General features: G+C 40.1%; 1 protein-coding gene across 1 annotated transcript; it reads right to left on the bottom strand.

Moving 5' to 3' along the window:
* Positions 1–451: 451 nt before the first annotated feature.
* On the bottom strand, positions 452–16,726 carry SMU1 (SMU1 DNA replication regulator and spliceosomal factor). The gene is made up of 12 exons (XM_062599657.1): positions 16,617–16,726; positions 16,209–16,419; positions 15,935–16,087; positions 15,455–15,565; positions 14,736–14,864; positions 13,431–13,550; positions 12,703–12,819; positions 12,373–12,500; positions 7,505–7,631; positions 5,266–5,433; positions 4,835–4,987; positions 452–4,178 (listed from the first exon to the last, which is right to left on the bottom strand). Exons 1-12 carry the CDS (start codon positions 16,640–16,642, stop codon positions 4,080–4,082), a joined length of 1,542 nt encoding a protein of 513 aa, XP_062455641.1. The 5' UTR covers positions 16,643–16,726; the 3' UTR covers positions 452–4,079.
* Between the last annotated feature and the right edge of the window lie 19 nt (positions 16,727–16,745).

Genomic DNA, 16,745 nt, shown 5'->3' with positions numbered 1-16,745 from the left:
ACTGTACTACAGGTTTGCTGTGAAATTCTAACTCCTGCTGTAGACTCTCTTAAAAAAAAAAAAAAAAAAAAAAAAAAAAAAAAAAAAAAAAAAACCCAAAACTTCTATCTGTACAGTTTCAGGCCCCTAGTTGTCCTCCCTTCCTTGTGCTTTGTCTAGCTACTATCCAGCACCCATGTGAAAATAAGATCCATGACCCCATCTCCTCTTCGGACTCAGGGTATGACCCGAAGTAAGTTGCTATATGATTTTTTCACTGGCAACATAATCTGGGAAAGGACACTCCTGCTTCCAGTTGTGACTGCTGCTCAACGCATGAGCAGGGAACACTGGGGGAAGCTAGGAACATGCTTCTGCGTGATTTAACTCATCTTTTCCAAAACCAAGGACAAAGACATGCCAGGTTCTGTGTTTTCTTAGGAAGCAAGATGAACAGTATTATAGCTCCCAGAGCAGTAGAACTTAGTTGTTTATTTTATTTACAAAGCTCTGAATTTGGAATGACATGAAATGCTTTACTAGTTGGCAGCAGCACACACCTCTTCCCAGACTGTGCTAGTCAACAGAGCAGAGTTCACCAAGTCCCTAGACTTTTCCTCTGACACTCAGATCTCAGTTCACTCAGCCTATGTGTTAAAAGTTGCAATCATCCAGAAAGGCCTTGGATCTATTTGGAGTTCCCTGCAATAAGGAGTTCCTGAAGCCCAAACCACAGATAGAAATTGAAGTTGCCATCCTTAAAAAGGACTCTTTAAATCCAAGCAGACATGATCCAGCAAGAACCTCCCACACACACACTCATTACACGTTAATCACAAAAGCTTCTGTTGAGTACTTAATGCCAGAAACACCTATCTTCAAAGGTAGCTCTGCTGAAAAATAGTACTTGAAGAACATTTATAATTTACGGGAAAGATGATGCTGAAAATCAATCTCTGCTAAACATTTTCTGGCCCTTTTGGTTGCAGACTGAACCCAGGTATGCTCCAGCTGCCTACACTCACATGCAGGCCCCTCACACAAGCACCTAGTTTTAAGTCCTCTGCAATACACAGAATCACTGAGGCTAGAAGACAGCTTTGCAGTTCACATAGCCTAACCCCTGCTCAAAGCAGGGTAAACTAAAGTAGGCAGATCAGGACTTTGTCCCATCAGGTTTTGACTGTCTCCAACGATGGAGACTCCACATCCTCTCCAGGCAACCTGTTTACTGTTTGATCACCATCACAGCACATTTAAATGGCATTTCTTGTATGTGTGCCCATTGCCTATTGTCCTTACATGGTGGTTATAGTAACGTCAACTTAATTCCTAGCTTGCCAAGCAGAGGTCTGCAAGATTTTCTTTGCGCTAATTATATTTGCATTTCACCACATTCCTACTTGCATTTTCATCTAAAAAACACAACTACTGCAGTCATTCAGTAATGTCAGGAGATTCTACTGCTAGTTGCAATAAACTACTGAGATATTTCTACTCCTGCCTATTTCATTATGAACCTAGACTTCAATAAAACACTTCCTGCCTCATGAGAATTTAGTTGTTTTAAAAGACATTTGCAAAAGATTTTCCTTTCCAGGCATTTCCACTAAGTCTTCAGCTGATCTCTCTCTAGCTCTTATTAGGCATCAAGGGAAGGCTTAATTTTTCTTTACAGAGGGCAAGCTGGTTATGGTAGCTGAGCAGGACTATATCTGATATCTACAGGCACACAGCCTCTTTGGGCAAAATACTTCCAAAGGAAGTATAAAAATCAAGTTCTGCCCACACTTATAAAACTATGCAGGAACCTAAGGTTACTTTTTTTTTGCTGAGATGGTAGCAACTGTTCTACATACAGACAGGTGCTGCTTCCTCACTGCCTAGGCTAAAATGTGTGAACTGACCCACAAGGCCTTCATTACGTATCACTCCTCAGGCAAGGAATTTTGCAGATCTGTATCTGCAAAAGAACTAGCTAGCTCCAAGAAATAATCCAACAATAAAGTTAGGGCCAATAGGCAATCAGTGAACAGTATTTTCCTCAATGCTAATTACAGCATTAAATATAGCCTTCTTCAAATCCTGCAGAGAAAACAGCATGACACCTGGCATATTTTCCAGATCTAAAATCTCCTTCTAGACTATCTTAAAAAAAAATAACAAGTACAAGCTATTTTACAAATTATTGCTGCATTCAAGGAGATAAAGTCTTTCCACCCTTCCATAAACATTAATAGATTTCTCTTTTCTATCCCTTGTGCACTTAAGGCAAAAAAGACTGAAAATCATAAATAAAAAGGTAAGAGATGTCATTTTAAAACTAGAAAATGTATTTCAATCTTAAAAAGTTCAGGATTTTGACAGACAGCTTATTCATTTTAACTACTTTTCTTTTAAAGAGCAATATAAGGTCTAGTTTACGTTGAGGACTGGCAGCTCCATGTAATCTGAAGCAGAAGCGAGACACATGTTAGATAATACTGAAAATAGTTTGGCAAGATCCTCTCCTGTGTGAAAAGTACAAACTGCCAATGGAACTTGTGAATGATTTCTGACAAATTAGCATATCTTCACACAGGAAAAATAATCACTTTTTGCTATCAAAAAAATAACTTTATTGCCATACCTAAGGAATTAGAAAACAAGAATTAAAACATTATAACTTAAGCAGAGCTAAATACTACAGCTGTAGTGAATATGCAACACTATGCAAAAATTTATGCTAAAAACTTTCTGCATTTCCTTAGATATGAACAAAGATGAAATGAGTGTACAGGTCAATGCTGAAAGATGTCAGTCACAGGCTGACAACCGACAGTTGCCTTAGGACCAATTCCATCAACTGAGAAAAATGTGGAGTTATTTAAACTGAAATTTATTAACTCATAAAGAAATTATTACTGTTTGAAAGATTACTGTTGCAAGAAAGCATTCTACAAGAGATGAGGACAGAAAGCAGCACGCCAGATTCCAATCTATTTGTGTTTGTATAATCATTACAGATAAAACCTTGACTTTAGCTGCATTCTAGAGAAGCTATGGTTGGATTTTAGAAGATACCAGTTCACAATGGTCTGCAGTAGCCAGGATCTCAGACAGATTCATCACCTTCTCCACCAGGCCTAAAAGATTCTTTTATCATAGTTGGGACCTAAATATCACTAACTGTTACCCTATGTCCCTAAGTATGTGCAATTAAAAAACTTTTACAGACATTATTTCAAGCTCCAATATGCTGTTCCCTTCTGCAGGAAGAAGGATGAGGATAAACTTAAAAAAATCAAAGTATTAATGCAAAAGCAGCATCACAGCACTTGACTTGGAAGTGAGAGTTTATGTAAAACAGGCTTTTGCATGTCCTAAAACATTGATCGTCTGAGGCCAGCTTCAATCTTAAAGCTGGTCTGAACATTTTATGTGCTCACAGGAAGAGGGCCCAAGTATTTTCTTTTGCCTGGAAGGAAAATAAAAAAAAAAACAATAATATTACAGCTCACTGCCAAATGAGGCAGTTTTTTAGGGGGAAATGCTGGGAGATGGGAAAGAGAATGAGAAATACTTCTATTCTGAGAAAGCTATATGATGTTGATAGGTATTGTTGGAAGAAGTATAGTAAAAAAAATGAAACACAGCAGAACACCCTGAACTAGAAATGCTTCTGCTTTGAAGCTAAGGATGTTCACTTACATTCCCTTCATTTCAGGGATAGAGACAGCCTTCTCATTTCACATCATTCACTAAAATAAAAAAGCAGTTGACTGCATTTTAGGAAGTCAGTGGCCACTTATAAATAGGAATAGTTTCTAACTCTATCACTTCTATAAACAACATAGTAAGAGTACAGACTTCAGGAGACAGAATAATCATTCCCATAGAAGTTGTTTCAGCTACTCTGGCAAAAGTATTTGAAATTAATTGATGCTGTATCTAGCATCAACCTAGCTAATTTTAGACCAAAAATTTAAAAAAGATGTTTTCTGGAAACCTGAACTGAAAATCGAGCAAGTATCAAGCTCAGGGAATTTAGACCTCGTAGAAGCATGAACATCAATACCCTGCATACAACAGGCACGCTTCATAGCTTATTGAAAAGCAAGCTATGGCTTCCAGAGTTTGAGGAGCCCATCTTCACTGTAAGTAGCAATTAGGTTCTGGTGGGGGTGATGAGCAATGCCGATGACATCTTTTTCATGAACCTAGAGAATAAGCAGAAAGAAGCATCAGGAGATTATTCTTTTAGCAGTGATGCAAGCCAAATAATCTTTTCAAACAAGAACAAAACCTCTTCAAATAAGAACAAAAAGAACAAGAAAACAGGACTAAGGTTTAACATGCCTTCTGCACACAGCAAAAGCAGAGGAACACAATTATTCAATATTAAGTTCCAGTTTCACTTCAAGTTGCTAATTATAGGGGGAAGAGAGAGTTTAAATCACCTACACCCACTGAAATGCACTACATCTAAGTGTCACCCATTAAGTTTATAGACATTCAAGCTGGTAACTCTCTTCAGTTTATTTAATCCAAGGTAAATTTTAAAGAGCTTGATCATGATTCTCCATCAGCCAGAAGCCAGGTCAAGATTTGCTCTAGCTCAATTAAAACTTTGAACCAATTCACTCAATCATCTTAATAGATAAAAGTTTTCTCAATTTTTTAAATTAAAAGCATTATACAAAAAACCTAAACACATTCCACAGCCAAATGTTCAGGCACATCTTCGTTACCAGTCACGGCTGCTTGAGATGACAGCTTCATGAGTACAGAACTTCTCCTTATGAATACTGCAAACAACTGCACTTAGATCAAATCCACATTTATAATGTTGCAAAAGCTCCAGATAAGGACTTACTGTCAGAGTTCTCTCCAGCTTGCCAGTCACGGTGCTAAAGCAATAGAGCACAAAATCTTCACCAACACAGTAGATCCATTCACCACGAGGAGAAAGGGCACAGCAGACAAAGTCACCACCTTCTCTCTTACCAGAGCTGAAGCTTCTCACAATCTGTAAAGACACCACCACAAAAACATTTTGCAGAATTAAACTGCTGCATATCCATACTATGTTCAGGTAAAAGTACTCAGCGAGCACAAGGTCTGTTTAGAAAACAAGACCTCTCCATATCTGTAGTTAAATACCCCATATCAAACTGTTCTAAAAAGCAGAGTACAGAGTATTCATCATGAAAGTAAAATGCCCAAAGCTAATTTATAAATTCTATTCTGGCATTCTTAAAAATGATTAAAGGATAAGCTTGAAAGGACACCAGTAAGGTAACATACTTGTCCCTGCATATTCATAATGACAACTGTATTTGATCTGTTGCAAACGACGAAGTGTTCTGGATTTTTAGGCAGCAGAATGACACTGTTCACAGTAATATCTGTCCCAGCAGTGCTGCCAAGGGATTTGAAGGTGTTTGAGCACTCTGTTGTCTTCACATTCCAAACCTAACATGAAAAATACACACAAAAACAATTAGGATTAGAAAAAATACAGGAAAATTGACTAGTTTGGGAGCTAAGTGAAGACATAACATTAAGATTTTTATTTAATGCCCTGGAAGAGAAATATGAGTTCCAAAAATGGTAGTCAGAAGCAAATTCTAAAAACAGAAAATGATCACGCTTACATTGAAGCGTAAATATCATAAATAATTTCATTATGATTGAACTCAATTTGAATTTCTCTTACCATAAAGAGGCCCTCGATTGCTTTCATTAAGTCCTTGTCCCTAAGAATAAGTCTAGATTTGCCTTCTGGTTTTAGGTGGCATCTGTAAATACCTGCAAGGTCTCTGCACATGCAACCTACCTACCCAAGACAGACATGAGGATGTGCTGAAAAAAGTAAGGCCTTACTAATACCAATAGGAGAGATATCCCAGCTTAGAGCTGTTTCATTCACTATAGCAACAGCAGGCTGTTCCAGCCATTCAGAAACAGAAAATAGAACTGCTTGCTTCGTCCCTAAAAAGCAAAGTTTAACCATCCACAGAATGTTTTTGCAGACTGCATACTAGTACAGTCAAAATGAGAGATACCTTCTTTTTATGCTATTCCTGGGATTAGTGCCAGCCTGAATAGTACAAGTTTAAAGTATTTAACACTACACAAAATATTAATACTAATCATAAAACATAGAATCAGTAAGGTTGGAAGGGACCTCTGGAGATCATCTAGTCCAACCTCCCTGCTCAGCAGGGTCACCTAGAGCATGGTAGACAGGGTTGCATCCAGGCGGGCCTTGAATATCTCCAGAGAAGGAGACTCCACCACCTCTCTGGGCAACCTGGTCCAGTGCTCTGTCACTCTCACAGGGAAGAAATTCCCCCTCACGGTCAGGCGGAACTTCCTGTGCTTCAGTTTCTGCCCATTGCCTCTTGTCCTGTCACATGGGACAACTGAAAAGAGTTTGTCCCCGTCCCCTTGACACCCTCCCTTCAGGTACTTGTACACATTGATAAGATCCCCCCTCAGTCTTCTCTTCCCCAGGCTGAAGAGGCCCAGCTCTCGCACCCGTTCCTCACAGGGCAGATGCTCCAGCCCTCAGATCATCTTTGTAGCCCTACGCTGGACTGTCTCTAGTAGCTCAAGGTCTCTCCTGTCCTGGGGAGCCCAGAACTGGTGCAGTACTCCAGACAAGGCCTCCCCAGGGCTGAGTAGAGGGGCAGCATCACCTCCCTCCACCTGCTGGCAACACTCTTCCTAACGCAGCCCAAGACACCATTGGCCTCTTTGGCCACAAGGGTACATTGCTGGCTCATGGTCAACTTGTCATCTACCAGCACTCCCAGGTCCTTCTCTGCAGAGCTGCTCTTCAGCAGGTCAGCCCTCAGCTTGTACTGGTGCCTAGGGTTATTTTTCCCTAGGTGAAATACTATACCCTGTTTAATACCAACAAAAATCCACTGCATTCCCCTTTCCCACATCTACAAATTGGGTATGTTTACTCACCTCTCATATGCTGGATCAACACTCTGCTTAATGTATCTATTCCTATATTCATCTCTTCAGTCAGTAGTAGTTAGTTTATTCAGTAAACTCTTTAACTATTCTATATTGAGTAGATCCATTCTTTGCTGAGATTACAAGGAGAAACCATCAGTTTCATTAATGCTGGATTATCTAGCTTATATGGCTCGAGTCTCCTAAGCTCCAAGAAATAAAAAGTCATCCAACACAGTAAGCAAGAAAGTCATTATTTTAGACAAGGGAACGCCTACATCCTAAGAAAAGAGTTTTCACAGTCAATTCTATTTATAGAATAAAACAAGAACAGGCAGGTGACTACTCCTCTCGTAAATACAGCAGAAATAGATTGTGCAGTAGTCTAACTAGAGAGAGAATCTTACTAGTTCTCATTCAAATCAATCTACAGCAAAGACCACAAGCAAAAAGACATATTATGCAGATAATTCCAATAAATAGTTTCTCCAAGGACTGCAATTTTTGTAACAGACCTTCCAGAACACACATACACTTTATGTATTTAATTTGCAAAGAATAGATGCTACGTTACCTTCACAGTGCCATCAGATGATGCGCTAATAATATAATGACCATCCTGGGTAAAAGTAGCTTCATTGACAAAGGAGGAATGACCACGGAATTCTTTTAAAGTTTTGCCAGATTTTAAACCATGAATCCTGTAACACAATTGAAGTCAAAACTGAGCAAGGAACTGATCCATCCTCTGGTTTAACTATATTTTAAATGTGAGTTATGTTGGATGGACAAAAGCAAGAATAGAATGTGCTAAAAATTCGTAAAAAATAATTATTACGAGCTCTTTTCAAAGACAAAAAGCATTTCTGTGAAAAGCTTAGAGAAATATCATCATCTTTCAGTCTAAAGGACATGAAATACATTATGCACATACTAGAAGGCAAGACCACAAAAAGAGAAACTATGAAAATGCAGAAACAAAATAAATCACAGTAAGACTTAATCTGGAAGAGACCTCTGGAGGGCTCTGGTCCAATATACTCCTCAAAGCCTAGCTAATTTTTAAGTGAACTTAGTATGCTCAGGGCCTTTTCAGCATCCACAGATGGAGCTCCTGCCTCAGGACTGTGTGACCTTCATTGTGAAAAATTCTCTCCTTGCACACAACCAGAATTTCTCTCTTTTACAACTTACTTCATGCCCATTGCCTCCTGTATGCCTCTGGGAAGAGTTTGTTCAGTCTTTCAAAAGGAAATGGTATTATTAATCCATTTCAGTCTTAAATTTTAGCAGTTACTGGCCACAAAATAGTTTACAAAGATGTCTGAAGCCTTGAAAATGACATACTGGAATTCCTCATTCTATTTGTAGCTTGCTAGTCTTGATTCAGCAACATCCAATCTTACATAATCTCAAATGAAATGCTTTTGCTATATATGATTTAAACAGATTTACATCTCCCATTGAAATGTTTTGTAATGTGTCACTGTACAGTTGCTTCCAGGTCCATATAGTATCATTTTAATCTAAAACAATGTAGCTACCACTGAGTTTTAGAATACAGACAAGACACTCTTGAATATATTTCATAATCGCTTTCAATTAAACATGAAACATATACAAGCACTGGTTCCATCTGTTTTGCAATGCAAGTCTCATAGCCTGCAACTTCATCTTGAAATGCACAGGTCTGAAGCAACGATAAAGAAGTTTTACGCCTTGACAAACTGGACAGATAGACTGACAAAAGCCTCATGACATGCAAACCCTGCACCTGAACAGAACAGGCACCCGATCAGCTGGGGACTGACAGGCTGCAGCTGAGATCTGCAGAAAAGGATCTGGGTGTCCTTGTGCACAATAAGCTGAAAGTCAGCTGTGTGCCTTGGCAGCATGGATAGTCAGCCACATACCAGGATGCATCAGGAGAGGCACGGTCCATCTATTAAGCTTCCTCTCCACTTGGCAAAGATAAGGCCATATCTGGAATACTGTACCCAGTTTTGCCCCCCTCTTCCCCAAGTACAAGAAACACATGGGTAAACTGAAGCATCCAGTGACTAGACAGTTAGAAAGCTTCCAAGAGCCTACACAATGCATGAGGAGAGACTGAGGGGGATAGACCTGTTCAGCCCACAGAAGAAATCTGAGGAGGATTGAACTCCTTCCTTTGTATGGCAAAAATAAAAATTTAAGTCATAGAAACATAATAAATCAGAATAACCCTAAAGAAGAAAAAGAATCTGTAAACTAGGCAAAACTAATCTAAACAACTTCCAACTGTGCCAAAGTGCTTGTGTAGCAACAACAGAATAGCTTTGTTGCAATCCAGATCTACCCAGCAAGAGCCAAATTCTACTCAGGAACAAGAATAGTGCACAAGATGTCAAAAAGGTTCAGGGTAAGAATTACCACATCACACAAATGTTGCAAAAGACTTTCCAGATGCCAAGAACTTAAGAAACCTGGTTCAGACGAAATTGCTGGTAATCTGGTAACTCAGATTAACACAGAGATAGAGCATTTTAGAGATTAATCCTAGTGTTAAAAAGAAAAAAAAGAAAAGAAAAAAGCATACCACAATCAACTATTATTCTTGCTTTTACTCACTCTATAAGGATCTCTGGAAAAGATGTGCAAGCTTGCTAAAATTATAATTGCTTCCTAGTCATCTGAAAAATTCTAACAATTTAACACCACCGCCTAATGTGGTTTCAAAGAGTAGATGGATCCAGATTTTTCTCAGAAGCGAATGGTGAAAAAACAAGAGACCAAGGGCACAAGTTACCAAAAAAAAAGAAAAAAAAAAGTCTTTCCTTACACTTAAGTGAGAATTTTCCCACAAGGAAGGTTGTAAGGTTGTAAGCAGCTCTATGACAGAGGTGGGGTCTCTACCTGCAGGGATTTTTCAAAACTCAACTGGACAAGGCCCTGAACAAGCTGGGAGGTTTACAGTGTTTTGAGGAGCATATTGCATATTGGACCAGACATCTCAAGAGGTCCCTTCTGAACTACATTATTTTATAATTCCATGTCTAGTTTGTCTTATATGAAGGTTTCATAGTCACTTTCTTAGAACAATGTAAGCTCATTCACCTTCATACCTGACCCATATCTATCACTTAACCATGAAGTGCATTTGAGATACCATTGCTTAACAAATTATCATCAGCTAAACTGCAGTAACTGCATGCACCTAAGTCTTAGCCTGTGGAAAGTGTCAGATAATGCCCAGCTCACTCAGTTTAGCCTAACTGCATTAAGCAAGTTGCACATCCTCCATTTGCTGCAGAAAGAACTCACCTATGTACTGCAGCTAAGCTGACATGCTAACTTACTAAACTACACTAACTGGACTGCATACTGATGGGAATCGGAAGTATCTAGAAATCACCACTCCTCTTTCCAGGTTCCCAAGATCTCAGCTTGTCAGCCTTCCATACCAGAAACAGTTTCACTGCCCAAAAGCACTGCCACAGTCACTGGGAAACTGAACTATAAGGACTTGGTTTAAGAAAAACATCTCATATCCCAGCACAGTACTGGTGCTACCTAGTGGGGGAAGGTCTGCATGAGAAAAGAAGCATCACTTTCTGGATCAAGGCTTCAGAGAGCTTATGTCCAAAAGCAGAGCTGTGGAGACAGCCTGCAGAAAAGTGGATCACATGTTGGCAGTGGTGAGAAGAGCAACTCTTTCTCTGTGGCTTTTTGATCATTGAAAGAATTAATATCCTGACATTGCAGTTGTATAGACAATTTAGCCACATCCCTTTTGTATAACAGTAATTCTAAAACAACGGTATATAGAAAAGCGCAGAAAAAAATTAGACTGAAGGGGCTTCAGAAGATCTCTACTCTAATGTTCTCCTCAAATCAAGGCTAGCTTCCAAGTCTGATCAAGTCACTTAGTCTTGTCAATTTAGCTCTGAATCTCTTCAAAGACTGAGATCCTCCCATCCTAACCCAGCTCTGTGGACCCTGACCAAGCACTTCACCCTTCTCAGGGAGGAAAAGCTTTTCTTTGTATACAACCAGAATTTCCACTTTCCACACCTTTTGTCTCTTTTAAGAACTGTGCACCTCTGCGAAGAGTCTAATTATCCACAACTATCTATAGATGACAGCAATCAGATCCCTTCCCAGCTTTCTTTTTTCCAGGCTGACAAAACCTGGTACGTCATATGCTCCAGCCCCCAATCATCTTCATGGACCTCCTATGGAGTCACTCTGGCTTGTTAATGCCCTTCTTGGACCGGGCTGGGGTTAGGGGAAGGGAAGGTGTGGAACAAACCGGATACAACATTCTAGATACAGCTTCACTGATATGAACTATTTTGAAAGAGATACTTAGATGAAAACAAATGCCCTAAAGCAAGGAAAGGGCTATGCTATCTGTTCTAGATAAAGATTATAACTGTTGCCTTTGAAGCTCGCAGAGTCTATCAACCTCGTCATCATCCTGGGTTGGATTGCTGATATTCCACATCAGACTGCTGAGTTAGGCGCTCATAAAACATTTCCTTTGGGCTTCTCCTTTCATCCTCATTCTAAAGGGAGGTTCTGTGGATCCAAGAGACACAGGGGAATGGATCTGGGGACATGGGCCATAGATATAAAGACAATGTGGGCTCAGGGTGGGAGGTGGGACAAAAACCCTTTATAGCTATAGCAGACATTGCGTAAGCTAGACAGGCAGCAGTAACATGATGTGAAGTGATTGTCTCACACTGAACAGAAGAGCATCTTTTTCCCTCTCACTTCCATGCAGCTCTCAGGGATATAAAGTCCCTCATTCACAGCTCAGTGGAAAGCCAGCAGCAGCAGCAGCAAAGATTCCCAAACTCATGAATTTTGGAAACTTTGCTGTATTCTGTTACTACTAGGAGGAAGCAGATAAGCTGCATTAATATACTTAATCTTTTTCTCTCAGAGCAGAAAAAGAGCTCATTCACAGTACTGCTGCACAGATAAGATGAAACCAGTTCCTGTCAGGTATTAAAAGCTAGTGAGTGCTGGTGATTAGGTTGTTTAGTCTGTCTCAAATAAGAGTTATCATCCTTTTATCCCTAGATTGCTTGTTTTCTCTAAAAGTCTATTATACAAATTACCATTTTTAAAGCCAAGACTGCTTCTTAAGCTAAAAGGCTCCTAGAAAATACAAAACAAAACTAAAAAAACCTCTTGGCCCATAAACAAGACACCACAAATTAAGTATTTGGGCCCCACCCTAGAATAAAGCAAGTTAATGCAAAGCAAAAGGTCAAATATTCCAACTGTTCCTCTTCCACCCTCAAGAGACTCTCCCATTAATATTAAAACAAAACACAAAAGGATTAAATAGAATTGATCCAAACAAACCATACTCAAAATGTTAACTGTTTAGTATGAAATCTCTATTCTCATTTCTCTTGCATTCCAGCTCACACTTCAATTTATTCTTACCTGATTGTCTGATCAAAAGACGCACTGAGAATCTGGCTGCTATCTTTAGAGAAACTGAGACAGGTAACACCTTTACTGTGTGCTCGTTCAAACCTCCTCAGACACTGACCGCTCTGGATTTTCCAAACCTAAAGACAAAACAGTAAATGAAACAGAAGTGGTTACTATGTTATCAGATCACAGAAACTTAAACATCCAACAACAAGCATCTCAGTTTCTGGACCACACTAAACTTAATTATTTCCATGTGAAACCACAATATTATTGCGATTGCAAGATAATCTTTCTAATCAGGACCTCCACCTATATATTCCACAAAAAGACAGGTACCTTGATCTTTCCATCTTGTGCTCCTGTTGCTAGCATTTCTGTATCTCTGCTGAAGCACATGCACAACACTGCATCATCCATCATCATAAAATTATCCTGTGCCTGGTATTTCAGATCCTAAATGAAAACAGAAGACCCACCAATCACAATAACAAATTAGATAAAAAATATTTCAAGTCAAGGTGCAACAGCACCAGCAATTTTAACTTCAGCATATAATAGCAGATGATAGGCTATATAGTGTATAGCCTATCATCAAGCAGTTTGATCATTCCGGTCAGACTGCTGCCACAGATTGATTAGTCTGGGACGCACATTCTGCGTATTAACTTAACCTCAAATGTTGGACTAGACAGGCTGCATACTAAATACACACATATGATATACACAGTATTTCTATGATGGAATTCAATGATCAAACATTCCTCATAGCCTTACCAAAAAAAAAAAAAAAAAAAGAAAAAAAGAAAAAAAGAAAAAAGAAAAAACTGCTGTCCTTGTTTTAGAGGCAAGAATTAGAGTGAGGGAAAAAAAAAGAAAACACTATTCCACTGAGAAGTATATGACAGAATAGGCAATTCCAGGCCAGCACCTGAATCACCAGAACAGACACCCTCTTCAGATTCACTATCCCTAAGAAATGAAAACGAACATGAAGCCTAATCTCAAAGAATAGAACCACGTACTTTGGCCAACGAACTACTCATCTGAAATAATAAGTAACTTACCTTCCTGATCTTTCCCGTAGTGAAGTTCCATACTTCAATGAAACCATCCACAGAGCCAGTGACCAAATACTGACCATCTGGGGAAAACCGAGCACACTCCACATGTGACTTCTGCCCAAACTGTTTTGTAGAAGAATATAAATTAAGTTTAATACGACTACAGCTTTATCTCTAATGTAAGTTGCTTATTTTGGTGACAAAACAGTATTTTCTAAAGCTACACAATCATATATTTACTATCAAGGCTCAGAAAACCTGTCAATAGTTACACATTAGCATTTAAGGTCACCTCTCATTTTGCTCTGGTAACATCTGTTAAACTTATCCCACACCTCCAAGCTTACAGAAATAATCAGGTTTATCGTCTTTTTTTGTTTTTGCAATGAATTGTAAACGCTAACCAACACCTTTCCAGTATCTTATCCATATTATTAGCAAGTTCTAGAAATTTCCAGAATAGTACAAACTGCTCCGTTTGTAGTGACGTTTCTTCAATGAAATTTTTAGAGATAAACATTTTTGATATTCCTTGTTTTTCAGCAGAATTAAAACAGATGAGCAACCGTTACAACTGACTATACAAGTGTTTTCACTAATCAACACAAAAAACAAAAAAAATCGGACTTGTTTTAACAGTACTAACTAATATTTCTGTCAAGCCGCCACTACATGCAAAGTGATTTCACAAACACCAACTCATGACTTCTGAAAAGTAGCATCTTCCATTCATATGAGAACCATCAGAGCTACTACAGTGAGCTGGTTTCTGGCTGAACAGAACTGCTTAACCTAGTTGAAAAACACTCACAAGAAAGGAATGCACACTCCACACTCTAAGCACTACAGGACCACTATGCCATTATAGCACAATTTCATTTCTCTCTTGAAATCTGTATGAAAAAATTCTTAGAAAGCTACTAATTATGTTACACATGGCATGGCTCATTATCAAAACTTCTGTAGTTCAAGAAGTTAATATGCAAGCACAGAAGTTAAAGACACTAGTATTTTCTTTCACAAATTGAGAAGGGTGTGTAAGCAACCATTTCTGAAGTCTGAGTGATTCTGAACTGTTAAGTCAACAACTAAAGTATTAGTCATGAATACTACTAGCACTCAAATCTTGTTAATAAGCATCATTTTACACTCTCAGGAAAAGTCTCCTGATGAGACTGAAGTGGAGCAAGAAATGCTTTATACAAAAGAAAAAAAAATGCAGAACAATTTTCCCACAAAATAAAGCAACAAGAAAAAAAGAAAAAGCAATGATAATACATATAAAGAGTAAATAATATGTCTGCTCACCTTAATATGTCTGCTCAACTGTGTGGGGAACTTCTCCTCCTCCACGTCTTTCACAGCCGCTTTGCCTCTGAACAAGTCAATTGTCATACCAGGAGGAAGCAGGCCCTGATGCTGTTGCCACTTGAGTGCCTTTTGAGAAGCAGAAAGCCATACAGTTGGGTATCAGTTAATAGAAATCTTCCTCACTGAAGTTTTGATACAATAAACACAATATAGCAGTATTTTCTTGTACCCACAAAGTGTATCCTGCACGGTTTGTGAGTTGACCCAACTGTAAGTAAGTTTTGTTACATAATGCTTCCCTAATCATGACTGTAAACAGAATGGGTTTTTCTCCAACATTCTCTGCAAGCGAGACTGACTTCAGACCTCCCCTTTCCATTCTATCTTTGATACTTAGTATATAGTACGCACAGAGTGATGAATTTGATCGTCTTTTAATTTATTTGGCCAGTTGTCTATTTGCTCATAACAGAGCTCATTAAACTTAGAAAGGACTCAAAACAGTGAAATAAAATAAAATTCTGCTGAATTCTATTAAATTCTTGCTACAAGAATAAAAGATCATTTTCAGCTATAATACATGTAAGTGTGCAATATTTAAACTTTATTTCTACAGCACTGAAGAAACAACTAGTCAATGTCATGCAGTGAAATCAGTTTCTTTAGCTACAGAAACTGACACAGCTACTAAAGCACTTTCTTTCCCCAAGGATTACCTGGCCCAACAATGCCATAAGACGAGACGGAGGTACCACGCTGACTTCTCCAGCTAAAGCCTGTGCAATGGCAGCTCTCCGTTTTTCTTTGCTACTTCCATCTGGGTATGCCTAGAAAGAAGGTTTTTATATATATATATATAAAGTTGTCAAAGATTTTTTTATAAAGATGTCAAGAAAGTAGGCCAGTATCATCCTGCAGCAAGACACACAAGTAAAACCGCAAACTCCCAGCTTCACTATCCTTCAAAACTACTGTTCTTGTAACAAACCATTAGACACCATTTCCCAAACACTCCTAAAACTTGTAAAACCACCAAACAATAAAGTTTCACTAGAATAATCTAATTCTGCATGCTTAGGTGAATCCCAGGATGAAAAACAGATGCTGCTATAAGTATCCTTTAGCAAACTGGGCTAGTGTCAGGGCCTAATGATGCAAAATAGCATCGTGAGGTCTCTGGGATGGGCACAGCATACCTCACGAGGATCAAAGTAAGATCTGGCCAGAAGATTTTCAAGATGGATGTACCGCTCTGGCTGAGTCTGCTTCAGCATTATCATGGGATCCGTCTGCCTCAAGAGGGACCTGGCAGCACCCAGCTCCCGGAGTTCAATCAACTCCAGCACCACCTAAAACAAGAGACAAACACCTACATCAGCAAAGCAAAGGGACGCTGGGAAGCACCAGAGCTTCTATCCTGACAGACCAGGAAAGGCTGCACATGGCCTGCTGGCCTTGGTGCTCCATCACCTGCTCATATAGATCGATGAGGGTCTTGTCGGGCAGCTTCAGGGACTGTATGGCCTGCAGCACCGTGTCCCAGTGCCCGCTGTTGATATCAGCCACGAAGCTTTCGATGCTATCCACGGTGTTGAGGGACACGGTCGTCTCCTCCTGAAGGGTGGCGAGCGCTCGGTGGAGGCTGTTCTCCTTCAGGTACTGCATGATCAGCCGGATCACGCTGCGGGGGAGCCGAGCACCGTCACCGCAGCACCACGAAGCGCCCCGCGCGGCCCGAGGCCTCTCCAGCGGCCTCAGGGCACACAACGGCCCCCGCCACCCCCCGCCTGCCCCACCGCTCCCGCTCCCGCGCCCGCGCCCGCCGAGCCGCCCCGGGCCCCGCCCGCCGCCGCCGCCGCCGCCCGACGCCACACGCACTCCGAGGACTCGATTTCGATCGACATCTTGAGCCGCCGCCGCCGCCACGGCCAGGCCCCACGACGCCACGGCTACTTCCGGCCTCGCGCGCGGCGGCTTCCGGCCGACGCCCGGCCCCGCGCCGCTCAG

This window comes from Rhea pennata, chromosome Z (genome assembly GCF_028389875.1).
Source record: "Rhea pennata isolate bPtePen1 chromosome Z, bPtePen1.pri, whole genome shotgun sequence".
In the NCBI taxonomy this organism is placed as follows: Eukaryota; Metazoa; Chordata; class Aves; order Rheiformes; family Rheidae; genus Rhea; species Rhea pennata.
The sequence above is the reverse complement of the archived record's forward strand: the minus strand, read 5'-3'. Positions and strand labels throughout refer to the sequence as shown.

Coding starts and splice junctions, on each gene's coding strand:
- SMU1 (XM_062599657.1), bottom strand. CDS start 16,642: ATGTCGATCGAAATCGAGTCCTCGGA. Junction 16,088..16,208: donor TCATCGATCTATATGAGCAG/GTGATGGAGCAC, acceptor CTCTTGTTTTAG/GTGGTGCTGGAGTTGATTGA. Junction 4,988..5,265: donor TTATGAATATGCAGGGACAA/GTATGTTACCTT, acceptor GTGTCTTTACAG/ATTGTGAGAAGCTTCAGCTC.